This window comes from Bison bison, unplaced genomic scaffold (assembly GCF_000754665.1).
Source record: "Bison bison bison isolate TAMUID 2011002044 unplaced genomic scaffold, Bison_UMD1.0 scf7180017864032, whole genome shotgun sequence".
Classification (NCBI taxonomy): domain Eukaryota; kingdom Metazoa; phylum Chordata; class Mammalia; order Artiodactyla; family Bovidae; genus Bison; species Bison bison.
The window spans coordinates 5,018,852-5,037,937 of record NW_011494604.1 but is presented as its reverse complement, the minus strand read 5'-3'; the positions used below and the strand labels follow the sequence as shown (position 1 = coordinate 5,037,937).

The following is a 19,086-nucleotide window of genomic DNA, read 5'->3' as shown; positions in this document are numbered from 1 at the left end:
GGCTGCATTCACCATCTGCAGTGATTTTGGAGCCAAAAAAATAAAGTCTGTCACTGTTTCCATTGATTCCCCATCTATTTGCCATGAAGTGATGGGACCAGATGCCATGATCTTTGTCTTTTGAATACTGAGTTTTAAGTCAACTTTTTCACTCTCCTCTTTCATCTTAATCAAGAGGCTCTTTAGTTCCTCTTAGCTTTCTGCCATAAGGGTGGTGTCATCTGCATATCTGAGGTTATTGATATTTCTCCTGGCAATCTTGATTCAGGCTTGTGCTTCATCCAGCCCAGCATTTTGCATGATGTACTCTGCTACCTAATTTAAATAAGCAGGGTGACAGTACAGCCTTGACGCAGTCCTTTCCCAATATGGAACCAGTCCATTGTTCCATGTCCAGTTCTTACTGTTACTTCTTGACCTGCATACAGGTTTCTCAGGAGGCAGGTAGGATGGTCTGGTATTCCTATCTCTTTAAGAATTTTCCACAGTTTGTTGTGATCCGACATAGTAAAAGTCTTTATCATAGTCAATGAAGCAAAAGTATATGTTTTTCTGGAATTCTCTTGCTTTTTCTATGACCCAACGGATGTTGGCAATTTGATCTCTGGTTCCTCTGCCTTTTCTAAATCCAGTTTGAACATCTGGAAGTTCTTGATACAAGTTAATTAGTACTTGTAGGTAAATGCTAACCTGTTCAGGTTTAGAAATCATGGTTCTACTAACCTTACAGCAGGAAAATTTGTCTTCATTCTACTACAGCATAAACAACAGGAAAAAATTTTTAAAATATTTTTCTAGGACTGTCATTTTGTGGGAAAACATTTTTTATACATACTGGACTTCCCAGGTGGCACTAGTGGTAAAGAATCTGCCTGGAGTTCAAGAGATGCAAGAGATGCGGGTTCAATCCCTGGGTCAGGAATATCCCTTGGGGGAGGAAATGGCAACCCACTCCATTATTCCTGAGTGAAAAATTCAACGGATGAAGAGCCTGGCAGGCTACAGTCCATGGGGTTGCAAACAGTCAGACACGAGCGAGCATGCACATATAACTGGTGGAAAAAACAAATGTTCAGAATCGTTTAAACCACCAAGAAGTAACCCTCCTAATTCCCCAAAACAGCCACTTATAACAATTAAATATATGTGTCATGTCCTATTGGAGAAGGAAATGGCAACCCACTCCAGTATTCTCGCCTGAAGAATTCCATGACAGAGGAGCCCAGTGGGCTACAGTCCATGGAGGTGTAAGAGTCAGACAAGACTTGGCGACTAAATCAACCAATCAATCACGTCCTATACAAATGCTTATGCGTACATATATACATGCATTCATATGTGCATATGTATCTTTTAACAAAGTGGCCTCCTGTTCTGCTACTTGCTTTTTTCATTTTATATAAACAATGGTCAGTATCAAGATACAGATCGAATTTATTCTTTAACAGCTTCACGGTATACTGCCTGGACATGTCGTAAATTATAAGTCCAGAGCAACAATTGTTTTAGTTATCTTCAGTGTTGTACTACTAAGACAATACTATAAGTAATGTCCCTCTACAAATATATTTGTACTCTTCCATATCTTAGCTAAATGGCAAAAAGGGGACTGGGTCAAAGACTGATACTGCCATGCTGTCTGCCAAAAGTGTTTATACCAAACAACTTCATGGGGAAGATTTTGACAGGAAGACATTAAGGCATGATGTGAAAACTTGAGCCATAAAGGAAAGACAGATATATTTTACCATGTAAGAGTTGAAATTTTCTGTTAGACAAAAATATTATACACAAAGTCAGGGTACTGAGGGCTTTTACAAACATTTAATTTAAAAACTTTAAAATTATAATGATACTAAAGACTATGAGCGTAAGAATCAGCGTATCCAGTTTGTTGCTACATTCTTAGAGCCAGCACTGGTACACAGGAGCTTCTCATACACTAAACAAAATATAAATAATCCAATAGGAAAATAGGCAAAATAAAATTATATACAAACAAAAAATGGCAAGTGACTATAGAAAAATACGTTCAAACTTTAAACTTAAAAAGGCAAATTAAGACAATTCTCATGTGATCTATGAGACTGACAAAACTTCACAAGTGCAAACTGGTTTAACTGTGAATGGATAATTTAACAATTCTCTTAAAGTTTTAAGTGTAAGTATTCTTTCACCATTATGTCTACTACTAGGAATTTAAGTTACAGAAACAATCATGTAAGTATAAAGAAGTAATTTCATTGTACCACTGTTTATAGAAGGGAACAACTAGAAGCAACATGAGTGTCATCGATCAAAAACCAAATCAAAACTATGGAACATCTATGTAATAATATAAAAGGAAAACGTCTAATTGCTTAAAGGGAAACTTGTGGAAGGAAAAAAGAAAGGCCTGTCCTAGAAAGGATAACATACAGCAGGTATGGGCTGGAGACAGGGGGGAGATAAAGAAGAGTGCATACCAGAAAGGCAGACTGACAGCTGTTCATCATCCACTGGAGAGGTTTTCTGACTGTTCTTCCCACCTCCCACTTGATTTTCTAGTTTGAGTCCACTGCACGTCAGAGGAGCCTCCAGTGGACTTTTACAGTAAGGGTGGTCCAGCAACTTGGAACTAAGAATATTCTGCTTGAAAGAGCCATCCTCATCCATCTGGCACGAGCTCTCATTCTGAACAGTCTCTTTGGACACAGGCCCATCTACACTCCTCACAGACTGATCCGCCCCAGACACTGACAGTTTTACTTGGTCATCACTGACAGTACTTGTCCGATTTTCCTGACCCAGAGCCGTAACTTCTCTCTCAGTTTCCAAGATGAACATGTTACTAGAATGATGTTCTGGTAAGGGGATGTCGTGAATCAGCTCTGTATACTCCCACTTAGGAGAGGAACAGGGTGACTGGTCCCAGGTGTACGTGGCACTGCCATTCTGTTGGTCAGGGAATGCTCCATCCAAACTAAGCTCCTTGTCCAAGAGAGGGCTTCCTTTAGTGTGGCCCTCAGGCACATAAGAGTTCTTTCCCTTCACCACAGCATCGCTTTCCATATCTGGAAAGTGTGGTGGATGCTGACAGGAAGGGTCTTTAGGCTCCGGGGAAGGGAATGGGCTGCAACTGCCACCCTCGCCGTTCTCCCCAAGGGTCTCTTGATGGTCCCCGGTGACCTGCACCCAGCTTTGCCGGGCTTTTTTTAGCTTGCAAACTTTGCTTTTTGTTCTGAAGTGCTGGGATCTGAGAATCCTGTACCGAAATCTAATCATGGGTAATTTCTCATACATCATATGAGGAGATACTTTTATTCTTCTGTGTTGGTTAAGTTGAAATTTTTTTGGAATCAAGGGTCCCCCGTTCCTGTGGTGCTCCAGCCCTGGGTAGCAGCCATAACAAAAGCGCTTTCTCTTATGGTTGCTTAAGGTGACCACGATTCTGTCACTCTCACCTGGACTCTGGCTCTCCCCATTGAACTTCATAGGAAAATCAGAAGCTTGTGGCTCCGTCCTAGGTCTGTGACCATTGGCCTGACCTAAAACACTATTCACTGGTAAGTCAGCAGCTGCCTTCAAGAGACTTTTCTCTCCAGAATATTCATGATCAGAGTTCTTTGCTGATGACAGCAACTTCTCTGCCTGGAGTTTCAGGAAGGTCCTTGAGGAGGAAATGAAGTGCTTGGTGTCCTTTCTTTTCACTTTAGAGGCGGAAGTACAAAGATTCTGGATAGCCACATTGCCTTTTGTCTTAGCAAAAAGTGGTTCATCTTGGATCCACGTTTTCTGGATTTGAAGGCCCTTCTTTCTGCACTGGAATTGCCTCAAATGTCTGCTCCAAGTAACTGGCCTTCCCAGCTTGGTTTTCAGAATGCACAAGTGTTGGTGAAAGTAGAACTTCTTAAAGCCGCCAAACCCAGTATTCCATTTCTCAGAAAAGGCTAAGTGGATTCCTTTCCTCCATAGAATTTTCCTCTGTTTTTTCATTTTTCTGATGCATAATGAGATCTGTATGCAGCTGTAAAGAAGAGAAAGAAAATTTATACTTCTACCCTAAAAATAAGGTCATTATGATATATTCACAGCAAACTTTACAAAATTGAAAAAAGCATATGACGCTCATTATAAGATATAATAAAATCCTACCTGATCAAGGCTTTTCCCACAATGAAAATGAGGGATAAGGGAAGACATGACTGACTGCTCCAACATAACCCCATTTAACGTATCTGCCTCTGATAGAAACAAGTTTCAATAATCATTTCCCAACATGCAGCCAGTTTCTGATAAAGCAGAAAGGGCAGGGAGTCAGGAGAGAATTTGTAAGTTTTAGCTTTGTTTCTCATTAGCTTTAAGCAAGTCACCTGAATTCTGTATTCTCATTTGTAAAATGAAGGATGGAGAAGGGAGATGCAACCAGACACCATTTAAAACTAAGTCTACATCAAAACAACTTGCTCCATACAACAAATTTTATATGGAAGGAAATGCAAAGGAAAGGCAAGGCAGGGACTTTTACTCTATAAACAGTAATCCACAGGCAGATAGTCAATAAACGCATGCAGTCAATGCTTTGTCAGCCAAAGACCCTCTGAGTGCCTATGACAAGACAGGGCCCTGTCATGTGTTCTCCTCCAGTCACGGTTCTCGCAGTCAAGTGAACATAAGAAAAAAGAACCAACACAAGTACGTGTATCTGTGTATGAACTTTAGAAACACACTTATAGGAAAAGGTAGATGAAAATGATGGTCAAAATCAAACATAATTTCCCCTCAGATTTAATAAGATCTACCACCACTGAAGGTTCTTTAACCTAGAAAGAAAGGCACCAGTCACTGCAGGTCTAACAGAAGAAGTAAAAAACCAACATCCTAATTTCAGCTACTATTAATAGCAACTTACTAGGAAAAGCTGTATTACCTTTCTGTGCATTAGTTGTCTCTGGAGGAAATGAAAAAAGGAGGACTGAATACATGTTTACCTCAGTTCTCTCTACAAGTCTCATTAAGATGACAGAAACGGAGTTTTAAAAAAGGCCAAAACTCTCAATGACAACAAAAAAGGAGGCAAGAGCAATAAAACTGTTGAAAGAAAAAAGCAGATGAATGACTGATAATAGAGCAGGTCAAAAGAGCTGAAATCTAAGCCAGAAGTACAGGAAGCCAAATAGCAAGTTACAGCACCTCAGAAAGGCTCAGGAAGCAGAACAACAATACCCATGAACGTCAGGGAATGAGGAGAGCAGAAAAAGGAAGGACTGGCTGAAAGTCTGAATAAGCAGCAGTTAGACTCCAAGATCCCTTCCACTACCATGGCAGATGATCAAAGTTTCACTTTCTCAGAGGAATGAACCAGAACATTCAGGCACATCATATACAACTGAGAGCAAGGGTACAAACAAGAGGATAACTTAGTTGTTTGTTTTGGTTTTTTGCTCATGACTTTTTATTTAACACCAAAACACTTTGTATTGGGGGACACAACTGAGTGACTAATGCCCACACACACAGCCAATTAACAAGCTGTGATAGTTTGAGGTGAACAGTGAGGGGACTCAGCCATACATATACATGTATCCATTCTCTCCCAAAAGTCCCTCCCATCAAGGCTGGCACATAACATTGAACAGAGTTCCATTTGCTATACAACAGGTCTTTATTGGTTTTCCATTTTCAATATAGAAGTGTGTACACAACCTTCCCAAAGTTCCCAACTATCCCTCCACCCCCCACCGGGCAACCATAAGTTCCTTTTCTAAGTCTATGAGTAGCTTTCTGTTTTGTGAGTTCATTTGTATCACTTCTTTTTAGATTCCACATATAAGGGATGTCATACGATATTTCCTCTTCTCTGTCTGACTTACTTCACTCAGTATGACACTCTCTAGGTCCATCCATGTTGCTGCAAATGGCCTTATTTCATGCTTTTTAATAGCTGTAATATTCCATTTAATATGTACCACATCTTTGTTATCGATGAGGATAGTTTTACATAGTGAATTCCGCTGAATCTCTTTCCCCATTGAGTTCCCAGAAAGGTGTATACCCTCAAAGCGGAGATCAGTTCTGGGAGCAAGCGAGGGGTGAGGCAGCGATAGATCATTCAAAGAGAAAAGACCAAAGGTATACTGGTATTAGGTATGCCACAAGGACACAGGCCCAAATAATAACCCCCAAGTTTAAGAAACAATGAGACCCCAAATCCCTCCCCTACCCAAGACTAGAAGTTTCTCCTTCAGAAAGGAAGTTCTGCAGACAAGGGGATCCCAGGAACAGCAGGAAAATGGAATTACAGGAATTATATATTGATCATAAGCCCCTCAATACTTACCCACTCATCTCCCCAAACCCTGGCATGCTATCTTATCCATCCAACCAGGAGATTGGAAGATTCTTCTTTGGAGAATTTGATTAATATGCAAGAGAATACATAAATACAAATATCCTCCCACAAAATGGCCCAACATGGCTCACAGTGCACCCTATAGCTGACAAGTCTCACCACAAGCTCAGAATTTCCAGGCAACTTCTTAGTGGTTCAATGACAGCATAACTAAGAATCACCAGACTTCTAGGGATAAAAAGTAGACCAAAACAAACAGATAAAACTGAAAGCATATTTAGAAAAGCTAACTTAAAAAAACCAAGGAGGACTTACTTCCCTGGTGGTACAGCAGATAGGAATCTGCCTGCCAATGCAGCAGATAGGGGTTCAATCCTGGTCCGGAAAGATTCCTTATGCCCTGGAGCAACCAAGCACCTGTGCCACAACACCTGAGCCCGCGCCCTAGAGCCCACGGGCCATAACTACTGAGGCCCAAGGGTCTACCAGCCATGCTCCCCAACAAAAGCAGCCAGCACACCACAACCAAGAGTAGCTCCTGCTTACCGCAACTAGAGAAAGCCCGCGCACAGCAATGAAGAACCAGTGCAACCAAATAAGCAAATGTTATTTTTTTAAAAATGAGGAGGGGAGAGAAGGGAAGTTATTGTTTCATGGAAAGAATTTCAGTTTAGGAAAACGAAGATGGGTCTGAGGACGGATGGTGGCGATGGCTGCACAACAACGTGAACATATTTAATGCCACTGAACTGTATATCTAAAAATGATTAAAATGGTAAATTTTATGCTATGTATACTTTACCACATTATTTTTTTTTTTTAAACAAGAGGAAAAAAAAAAGCCTAGTACTATCCTCAAGGAAGAAAATATCGCAGCCACTGGGGAAAAATGAATATCCTAGATTTTTTAAAGGAATGATGAAAAACAACAGAAGGCTGAGGCTTAGCTTAAAATAGGGCTAATATTACTTATATTTAAAATTGAACAATAAAGGCTGATGGAAAAATGGAAAAAAGACATAAGGAAACAATTCAAAAATAAGGATTTTTAAATGTCCTTTGAACATAACACGTTCAACTTCACGCATTAAAAAACTATCAAAGGGGGCTTGGGAGACAGGCAAAATGGGTGAAGGGGGTTAAATGTACGAACTTCCTTAAATAAATATATAAACAAGTCATTCATGATGATGTATAGCATGGTGACTGCTGCTGCTGCTGCTGCTGCTAAGTCGCTTCAGTCGTGTCCAACTCTGTGTGACCCCCATAGACAGCAGCCCACCAGGCTCCTCTGTCCCTGGGATTCTCCAGGCAAGAACACTGGAGTGGGTTGCCATTTCCTTCTCCAATGCATGAAAGTGAAAAGTGAAAGTGAAGTCGCTCAGTCGTGTCTGACTCTTAGCGACCTCATGGACTGCAGCCTACCAGGCTCCTCCGTCCATGGGATTTTCCAGGCAAGAGTACTAGAGTGGGGTGCCATTGCCTTCTCTGAGCATGGTGACTATAGTTAGTAATACTGTACTGCGTATTTGAAAGTTGCTAAGAGTAAATTTCCAAAACCTTCATCACAAGGAAAAAATTGGGGAGGTGGGGAGCTATGTATGGTGATGGATTTAGCTAGATTTATTGTATTCATTTTGCAAAGCATACAAATATTAAATCATTATGTTGTACATCTGAAACTAGTATGTCAATCATACTTCAAAAATTTTGGCAAAAGTTACTACAACATATACTGTTGGTGGGAGAAAAAAAAACTTTTATACTTCCCTGTGGGAATACAAATTGATAAAGTCATTTTGGAGAGGAATTTGGTAATATCTAACAAAACCATACAAGTACTTACCTTTTAATCCAACAACTCTGCTTTTAGGAATTCACCTTGAAGATACTAATGAAAACACATAGTACAAGGTCATTCACTGCAATGTTTGTAATCGAAAAATATTGGAAACAACCTAAATGCCCATACATAGGACAGTGGTTGCATAAACTATGCACACAATGAATGAAGCTATAATAGAATAAGGATAAGGTCTATGAACATGGAGTACTCTCCAGGTTAAATGATAAAAGCAAAGTTCAAATGAGTGTCAGTGATATGCCACTGCAATAGTTTAGCCAAGTGTGCAGTTAGAGAAAACAATCCACCCAAGATCACTTCCACTTCTGGCAACAACTCAAAGTTCGGGGACTCACAGAACTCACTGAAAACTGTTAAATTAATAGCTATGGCTTATTACAGTTGAAGAATGTGGATTAAAATCACCCAAGTGAAGAAGTACATACTGAAGAATCCAGGAGAAGTAACAAATGCGTAGCTTCCAGTTGTCCTCTCCCCACAGAGTAGAGACAGCATTACTCTCCCAGCATCAATGTATGACTAAGTGTGACAAGAACTGCAATCCAGTGAGGCTCATCAAAGTCTTGACGTCCAGAATTTTTATTGGGGTTCATAGGCATAACTGATTGCTCACATGACAGAGCTCAATCTTTACCTCCCCTGGAGATCCACTGATGTCAAAGTCATTAGCCTAAATCACACTGCTGGTTTTTTCCCATGGGGCCAATCCCATTCTAAATCATATTGTTAGTACCAGTGACCCAAGCCCCAAGGCAAATCAGACATTGCATTCTGAGGATTTAGAGATTACCTCTTAAAAGCCAAGGATAAAGGCTTTCATTCTGCACAAGTTTAAATTCTTTACTATACTATATACAGCCACCTTTCATAAAAGAAAAAATAGTATACATGTATCTGCCCTTTTGTGCCCCCCAAATCAATTAACAGGAAGACAAACCAAAAACTAATGAGAATAGTTACCTACAGGGCATGGCAGATGGGAATAGGGTGAAAAGAATGAGGAAGAGGAAAATATAGAAGGGATGAGAGGGGAGTGGTGCTTCTCAAATACACCTTTTTTGTAAAGTTCTGACTTTCAGGACTATGCTAATGTTTCATATAATTTAAAAATATACATATAATTAAAATGGAACACAAATAATAACAAATGAGCCTAACTGTATCACAAATAACCACCCTGAAAGAATGTAGCAGAAAAGAATTACCCAAAGTAACTTAGGAAAACATTCTGACTGTATACATCCAGATAGCTCAACTGGTAAAGAATCTGCCTGCAATGCAGGAGACCCCAGTTCGATTCGTGGGTCAGGAAGATCCGCTGGAGAAGGGATAGGCTACCCATTCCAGTATTCTTGGGCTTCCCTTGCGGCTCAGCTGGTAGAGACTCTCCCTGCAATGCGGGAGACCTGGGTTTGATCCCTAGGTTGGGAAGATACCCTGGAGAAGGAAAAGGCTACCCACTCCAGTATTCTGGCCTGGAGAATTCCATGGATTCTACAGTCCATGGGGTCGCAAAGAGTCAGACACGACTGAGTGACTTTCACTTTTTCACTTTCACACCCCAGAATCAAAAGGATTGTATACAAATACTGTTCTTTAATTAACAAATTTGCTTTTCACAGAGGAGTGAGTTAATTCTTAACTTATATTCTCAGTATTCAAAAATTGAGCAAGTAAGTAAGTATGTTGTAGATAATCAGAGCTAGGTTTCAGAATGTTGGTGAAAGAAGCTACATTTTGTGGTATCCACATGAACTCATGGTGTTTTATACACACTTACACACAGGTACAGATCTAGAGATACACATACTCCTATTTATTTCCTAGCTCTATCTGCTTAAAGAGACTAGAAGCAATTACATCCCAGTAACAAAAGAAATGGCTGATTCCAGAGCTGGGGCAGAAGTAGAAGATGAGCCTGGAATATCACTGTAGTGTCAGAAAGTAAACAAGTGCTCAAAAAAATAATGACATGTCAAAAGAACACAGGAGTCAATTTGAAGGGACCCATAAAGGCCAAAATACCTGAGCAACTGTGTATGTAATGATAGAAATGGCTGATAACTCAAGAATGAAACAAATATCCTGAGTCTATAAATAAATGAGGATAAGAGAGAATCCTTACAGAGATTTTTCAAATTAATAAATATAGAAGAAATAACAGAATAGAAAAGTTACAATTTGCAACTCCTCTCAGAAATAACTGACTCAGGCAAGAATCTAAAACTAGAGGGTGAAAATACAAAGTACCTTCCACAAGATACTTCAAATTACAAAAGGTAAAATTATGCCTTTCAATAGAAAAATTCAGCAAACATCTCCTTCATCCCCAGTAAAGAGACATATGGACAGCATATGCCTCCTGATGTGGCACAAGATCATATGTGTGGTATTCTTGTCAAAAAAAAACACCTGAATTTAATCATAAGGAAATAATAGACAAATATACATTGAGGAACACTCTATAAGAAAACTGGCCATGGACTTCCTTGGCAGTCTAGCAGGTAAGACTGCTTCCACTGTATGGGGTGTGGCTTCTACCCCTGGTCAGGAAACTAAGATCCCACATGTCCTGTGATGCAGCCAAAAAGTAAAAAACAAAAAACTGGCCAATATTCTTCAAAAGTGTCCATCAAGAAAGAAAAAAATGGACTGAGCAACTGTCCCAGATTAAAGAGCTAAGACTAAGAAGACAAAACAACTAATGTAATGTGTAATCCTGGATTGGGTCCTAATCTAGAAAAAGGAAATTGGTGGGAAAACCAAAATAAGATATATAGGTCAGTTAATTCCTGGTTTTGACCAACATAATATAAACTGAGGGAAAGCTGGGTGAAGTGTAAATATTTTTGGAAATCTGAAGTTACTTAAAAGTGTGAAAAGTTTAAATTTTTCTTAAACATTTAAAAATTTGAGGACATTCCTGGGTGGCTCAGTGGTAAAAAATCCGCTTGCCAATGCAGGAGACACGGGTTCAATCCCTGGGGGGGAAGATCCCCAGGAGGAGGAAATGGCAACCCACTCTAGTTTTCTTGCCTGGGAAATCCCATGGACAGAGGAGCCTGGTAGGCAACAGTCTCTTGTTGCAGAGCACTAGCTCATGGGCTTCAGTAGTTGTGGCTCCCCGGCTCTAGGGCACAGGTTCAACAGTTGTGTCCCAAGGGTTAGCTGCTCCCGGGCACATGGGATCTTCCTGGATCAGGGATCAAACCTGTGTCTCCTGCATTGGCAGGCAAATTCTTTACCACGAGCCACCAGGAAAGCTCAGATATTTATTCTATGAAGAACATCACATAAAAGTACACACAAAGCTCCTTAAGTCCATAAAAAATTTCAATTGAAGTAGGAAAAAGCATATAATTAAGTTCTTAAAAAGTCTTCCCCCAATTAGAGAAAGCTACCTGGACTGTGCCTTTAAATTAGACAATTCCTGGGCGGTCCAGTGGTTAGGACTCCATTCTATCACTGCTGAGCGCCTGGGTTCAAGCCCTGGTTGGGGAACTAAAATCCCACAAGCCACATAGTGTGGCCAAAAAGAAAAGAAAAAAAGGTAAATTAACACTTCTGATGGAGATTTTAACAATCACCATCAGAATGGCTGATTATAATGGCTGAAATTATAAAAATATACAAGTAACTATTAAACTTAAATTCAATAAATATTTGAGCTTCTACAAATAGAACAGCGCTGTGCTTTCAAAAAATATATAGTCTGGTGGGAGAGTCATCTGAACAAGTATAAACAAATGTGATGCATATAAGAAAGGTAAAATTCAGAGCCATGGGAATATCTGGCAAGAGGGTCAAGGAAGACCTCTCTGAAAGAATTGTTTTTAAGCTCAAAGGATGATAAAGAGTTACTAGTTAAAGTGAACAGATAAATAGAAGTCCAGGAGAGGGCATGTAGCACTTAAAAGGGGCTGGAGAGGTAGGCAAGAAATAGAAAAACTAAATTAATGATGCTGCTGTTTAACATAAAGGTAGTGTGAAGCCACTGAAAGACAAAGACAGGTCTAAGACCCAATTTGCATGCTTAAAAAGATCATTCTATCTGCAGTGTGCAGAATGCCTGGGAGAAGACCACAGGAAAGGAAACCTGTTAGGAGCCTGTTATAGGTAAATGTAGGCATGGTGAATGGATGAAAGGAAAACTGGGAGAAGTAGCAAAGTGAACTGATCTTGAGATTTTTCAGGTCAGAAACATCAAGACTGTGGGAAAGCCAGTATGCAGGGGTAAGAACTTTGGTATGAGTTACTGGGGAGATTGTGGTATAATTTATATGGAACAAATAAAGACTGGAGGAAGATTATACTGGCTATCTCTTCAGTTTTAGACATGTTAGATTTGAGGTGAATGTAAGAAATCTAAGTGGATGCATAATGGTGGATACACAAATCAGGAACTCTAAAAAGAGAACAACACAGAAATTCCACTTTAAGTCATCATCTGATAGTAACCAAAGCTACAGAAAATGCTAAACTCACCAAGGAAAATTTGTAAAACACAGAAGAGAATGCACAGTAGGGTAGTGTCCTGAGGAACTGTAGGACGTAAGAGTTGAGGAAAAGGAAGAAGCTACTTTGCAAAGGAAAGTAAGAAGGAATGATTAGGGAAATAAAGTGGAAAATCAGGTAAGTGTGGTGCCCAGAAAGCTAGGGAAAGTTTCTAGAAAGAGGGAAATGGTCAGTCAAAGGCTATTGAGAGGTCAAGCAAGATAAGGATTAAAAAGTGTCCAGCTGATTCTCATGACATTCACAAGAGGAATTTTAGTAGAATGGAGAGGACAAAAGTCAAGATGGAGTAAAGAAAACAATACATAAAACTGCTCAAGAACCATAAGCAAATATGAGGGCAGATTTTTAAAAAATGGAGACAGTTGTATGTGTTTAAATACTGATGGAGTACCTTACTTACGGATACAGATGGCAGACTAAAGATGTATTTTACTTTTATTCCCTCCTAAAACCCCATTAAGATGAGAATAAAGAATTTTTTAACTTATCTTTTAAAACTAAAATTGACACACAGTGAAATGCACAGATTTTAAGGTTTTGTTTTTTTTTTTTTAAAGCACATGGAAGAGAGGAAGTTGGAATGCAGATTGACTTAAAGACCTAAGAAAGTTAAATGTCAAGCTTGCAATGAAAAAAGCAATTCAATTTACATAACAGTGCCTCAAAACAGGTCAGGAATCAGCAGCAGCAGGTTCTATAAAAGGGATGTGAACACCAAGCTAAAAACAAGGGTATGGATCAATTGTTTAAATACCCTCCTACTCTCCACAAAACCCAGCCAACTGCCCCTCCCCCCAACCTTGCCTTCTAGACTAACAGCACTGACCAACAGAAGTTCTGCAATGATAGAAATATGCTGTATTGGCCCTGTCCCATATGGAAGTCTCTGGAAACATGTGGTTATTGACCACCTGAAACGTGTCTACTGTAACTGAGGAACTAAATATTTAAGGTTACTTAATTTTAATTATTTAAATTTTAATTGCTACATGTGGCTAGTGGCTACCACATTGGATAAGGCAGCTCTGAAGGGAAAACAAAGGGTTCCTGGACTGGACAGCATCTGGTCCAGTTGAGAATGAGGGTATCATAATGAAAATAGTTGAGTTCAATGAGCATAAGTGAATGTTTACACACCGAATGCTAAAACCTCTACGATGTTCCCCAGGTTAGCTACAAGACTGCTGACAGCCCAGTTTATAAGCTCCAAGCCAGAGATTTGAAGATTATTCTTTGGGAAATCTAAGGAGCCTAAGGAAAAAAAGACAAGGATAACACTGTTGAAGGCTATCCAGTAAGAGTCCAACCAGTGTACCCTAAAATCAATAAATCTCAAGCATGAACTCAGAGTACATGTAGTTAAAATTAAAAGCAACCTCCACAGAGAGTCCCTTAACATTTTTGCTCCTATATTCTCGGCCATGCTGTTGTGTGTTCACCAAATACCAACATTTCTTCTAAGATAAACCAGGAGAATTCCCTGATGGTCAAGTGGTTAGTACTCTGAGTTTTCATTGGTGAGGGCTGGGGTTTAATCCCTGGTCGGGGAACTAAGATCCCACAAGCCATAAGACAAGGCCAAAAAAATAATAAAATAAACAGCACAGCAAATATGGACAGTATATATTAAAAGAGATAAAACACAAACACACAAGGGAAACAAGTGAGCTTTCAACTCTTATTAGATACTCACTGACCCTAGGACAGCCTAAAGTCTGAACAATCCTTAAGAGGCCCAATATTTATTTGTGTTTGCAGTGGAATCACTGTATAGGTTAACTCAACCATCACTAGGAAAAAGTTCTTTCTCCTGTAGTTAGGTGCTTTCCAAGTGGCTCAGTGGTGAAGAGTCCGCCTGCCAATGCAGGAGGCATGGGTGTGATCCCTGGGTTGGGAAGATCCCCTGGAGAAGGAAATGGCAACCCACCCCAGCACTGCCTGGAAATCCCATGGACAGAGGAGCCTGGTGGCTGGCTCCTGGCTACAGTCCATGGGGTCACAAAGAGTTGGACATGACTGAGCGACAAAACAAGACAATAATGAGAACAGTTGTGTAGTAAATGAACACGGGGGAGGTTACCTGCTCTTCAAAAATGAGAATGAATGGTGTTGTGGGTTTTTTTTTTTCCTTAAGATTTTTTGATGTGGACCATTCTTTTTAAAGTCTTTCTTGAATTTGTTACAATATTGCTTCTGTATTACACTTTGGTTTTTTGGCCCGGAGACAAGTGGGATCTTAGCTCCGCAACCAGGGATCGTGTTCCCTGTATTGGAAGGTGGAGCATTATCCACCAGACCACCAGGGAAGTCCCAGAATGAATGGCTTATAGTAGGAAATAAGATTAAAAACAAAACAACAAAAAACAAAATCACAGGACATGAATGAATCATAAAAAGATCAAGACTGAAAACTGAAGATTTGTACATTTCTGATAGGCAATTCAGCCACCACATATAAAGTGGATTAATTCACATATCCAATTCTGGTCTCAAGTCCTTACAGACAGAGAAGACTGCCTCAAGGACCAACAAGTGACTTCCGAACTCCACTTCTCAGAGGGTCTTCAAGCTGCCACTGTCCCATTCCTGCCTTTGCTTCTATGTTAAATCTGTAACACTAGTTTATATTAAAACTGTGAACCCTGGGTTCGCATTTATCCTTTCTAAATACCTCTACTTGGAAAGTGTACTCCGTTAGAATCTGAAATTCAACAATTTTTAGGCTTCAGAATTAAGGAACTTCAGACACAAAATTTTAAAATGTAAAGACTTAGCAACTCAGTTTTTCATCTTAGACACATAGCATACGTCTCTCTAAATTCTGAATGTATAAATTACCTGTTAACATGACTTTTTAAATCAGTGAATTCAGAATGCCCCATGTCATCTAGTTGTAGGAAGTTAACATGCTATAAATAGGGTCATTTTTAGAAAGAAAATAATTCAGCATCTTCCTTTAGATTTGTGACATAGGATCCATTTCTGAATCTACTATTAATATAGCTTTTTCATTGCTTCAGTGATTCTTATTTTATCAAAGAATAATTTGATAATGAATATATCTCCCCAAAAGAGAATGTTCAAATCTAATAATAATAATTATGTCTAATAATCTATTATCTTAAGAATCCTGAAAATATCACTCCCCCACCCCCAGCAAAAGTCACATTTTCACTATAATGAGTAAGAAAAATACATATAAAGCATTGTTACTTCCCCATCAGTGGATCCTTTCTAGACATTTATCAAATTCTTTGAATCAGTGGTACAGTACAATTAATCAAAAAAGAAAAAGGGACTAAAATTCAAGGACCACCTTAAGGCAATCCTGAGAACCTCTAGTTAAATCGGGTGCTTATAAGGCAATTAGAGACGTTACAGGGCTTCTCTAACAGTTCTCAAATTGAATTCCATAGGAAGCTGGCTAGTGATACAAAGAGGTCATGTATACCAGGATGAAGGAGAGGGTGGGAGGACACATGTGGATAGTACAGTGGGTTCATGACAAGCCAGAACAAAAGCAAAATTTTTCTAAATTGGAATTTTTCCACAGTTTATGAAGGCCTGGCATAAAAGTCTAAAAAACTGATTTATAAAGTGACATGACCATATAACTCTCAGAGGTTAAAAGTGTCTGCCCACAGTGTGGGAGATGGGGGTTCGATCCCTGGGTTGGGAAGATCCCCCGGAGAAGGAAATGGCAACCCACTCCAGTATTCTTGCCTGGAGAATCCCATGGATGGAGCCTGGTGGGCTACAGTCCACAGGGTCGCAAAGAGTCGGACACGACTGAACGACTTCACTTTCACTTTTTTCACCAAAAACAAAACCCTAAGCAATACTTAGTAAAAAAGTTTTAGTGTAAAATCTATTATTTTCATTAAAGAGCATTAAGGAGTTTAACTGCACAGGGAACTATGAAAACAGGACTACACAGTGAAGTCGCTCAGTCGTGTCCCACTCTTTGCGACCCCGTGGACTGTAGCCCACCAGGCTCCTCCATCCATGGGATTCTCCAGGCAAGGATACTGGAGTGGGTTGCCATTTCCTTCTCCAGGGGATCTTCCCGACCCAGGGATCAAATCTGGGTCTCCCGCATAGCAGGCATATTCTTTACCATCTGAGCCACCAGGGAAGCCCAAGAAAACCAGAGTAGGTAGCTTATCCCTTCTCTAGGGGATCTTCCCAAGCCAGGGATCAAACCCAGGTCTCCCGCATTGCAGGCAGACGCTCTACCCTCTGAGCCACCAGGGAAGCCCCAAACTACTAACAAATGACATTTTTTTCCACTTCTGTGCTCTCAGCACTAGAAAACCTGAAACAGTACTATTGATTCAAATAAGGTTATCTGTTAAGGAATAGAAGAGAAACATTAAAAAATTAAAGAGGCATAGGCAACAAACTAACTGAGCGTGGCACTTCACCTCTCTAAGCCTGTTTATAAACTGTGATCTACATCTGTATTTTCAAACTATGAATATCACCTGAAAGGCTTTTGAAAAATCACAAATACCGGGGTCCCATTTCAGATCTATTAAGGGAGTGACTGGGCATCAGGGGTTTTAATTCCCCAACTGATATTGATGTCCTGCAGATTTTGGACCACTGGATTAGATGACCCTCAAGGTTCCTTCCGTATCCATGACTCAAAATCCCAAACTGACAATCCTGTGTTCAAAGGAAGGGAAGATTACACTTCATCATGCTCCACTGAGCATATCATGCTCCAATGAGGAAAGGCAAGTATCCTTAATTTGTGAGACAAAGCAATTGTAAGAACAGGTGCTGCTCATTCAAGTCACTAATTCCATCTCCCTTCTCTCCACCCCAAACACTTCTCTAACTTAGGCGCTACTAAACTTCAAAGCCAGGAAACTTCTTCTCTTACCAATATAGAGAAAAGTCTCTCCTCATGTTAACTTGGAACTGTAATGTTCGGCCACTCAAAGGATTCAAGTTCCTGTATTTATTCTCTGAACATTTTTAATTAACATGAAATGTTTCAGAGGCAGAGGGAGAAGTCCTTGGAAACGTGCAAAGAATTCCTTCTAGTGTGGGCCAAGGTGTGAATGAAGCCCTTCCCAGCTTTTTTCCTAGAAAGGACCCACTAACTATCCTAAGAAAGGAGCAAAACTGATTTAGGTCATACCTCATATACTAATAATGTGTAATCAATAAGCATGAGAAGTCTGGGTGACTAGGAGAAATTGATTTCTTTCTAATGCTGCCCAACCCAAAGCAAAGACTATAGTCAGGTTTTAACACACAAAGATCCTAGTATCTTCTCTGACACCCTTCCCCACACGAAGCGTAGTTATTCCGGGTAAAAGACATAACTAAGAACCTACCATTACGTGTTCTGGCTATTCTTAAGCCAAGTTTTTAACCTGATTCCCCAAATATTTTATGATTAACATTCTGCTTTCTTCTCTAAACTAATTTATATAGATAAAAGAAAGTTCCATTTTACATGGGTTAAAATGTTGCATGTTAAATGGGTTAAAAACGTCTACACCAGATTAACGCCAATACCAAATGGCAGGCCAGAATTTCAACTCAGTTCTTCTGACTCCAAGTCCAAATCCCATACCTCTGACACCCTCGCTGCATCCCTCCTCCGCAAAAGAGTGGTCACTCTTGTATGACCAAGAGCGGCCATACAGTGGAGCGGAGGTTGATATTACCTAGCACAAACAGGATGGGAAAACAGGCTTCCGACCATCCAAATACTCAGTTGTGCCATACCCGTTTACTAGAACCGGGTCCCAGGAATGTGAAGGATGGAACCAAAGGTATGACTGAAGCAGAGTTGTCCGAACAAAACCCAGGACGGCAGGAGCTGGAGGACCTCTGCTAGCAGCAATTCCTCTCAAAGCTTCCCCCGGCTTCAGGAGGAGTGGCCGGGGGCGCTAGCCCTCTCCGCTTCTGCCTCTTACAGCTCGAACTGGTGAGGAGGGGAGGACACTGGTCCCTCGGAACGAGCTCCTTCCCCGCCCCTAGAAAGGCACAGAAGCGCGGGGGAGAAATCCACTGCCTCTGGTTCGGTGGTAGGGGAAGAGCAGTGCACCAGGCCTCCAGGCCGGGGTGCTGAGCTGGCGCGCACTGACGCGGGAATGGCCAGCCAGCCAGCTCGGTCCGCCAGTCATTCGCCGGATTTGACACCCAGGTTCCCGCTTACCTACGTCCCTTGCTGCCGGCACCTGCCCCGTCGTGGGTCCAGATACTGCGGCAGCTCGGACTGCGGCCCCGCCTTCGCCAGCTTTAGAGGAAGCCTCGTCAGCCAGCAGGAATTCGGCCTGCTTACAGCAGCCACCGCCGCCGAGCTTCCTCCGGATCCGCTGCCGCGACTCCGGCGCTCACTTACACCGTCACCTCC

General features: G+C 40.7%; 1 protein-coding gene across 1 annotated transcript in view; it reads right to left on the bottom strand.

Moving 5' to 3' along the window:
- SENP5 (SUMO1/sentrin specific peptidase 5) overlaps nucleotides 1–19,060 on the bottom strand; it is a 46,222-nt gene extending 27,162 nt beyond the window's left edge. Inside the window, exons 1-2 of the mRNA XM_010834350.1 lie at nucleotides 18,889–19,060; nucleotides 2,466–4,006 (exon numbers count right to left, since the gene is read on the bottom strand). Coding sequence (XP_010832652.1) covers nucleotides 2,466–3,975 — 1,510 coding nt within the window. The 5' untranslated portion in view covers nucleotides 3,976–4,006; nucleotides 18,889–19,060. The remainder of the gene's footprint in view (nucleotides 1–2,465; nucleotides 4,007–18,888) is intronic.
- Between the last annotated feature and the right edge of the window lie 26 nt (nucleotides 19,061–19,086).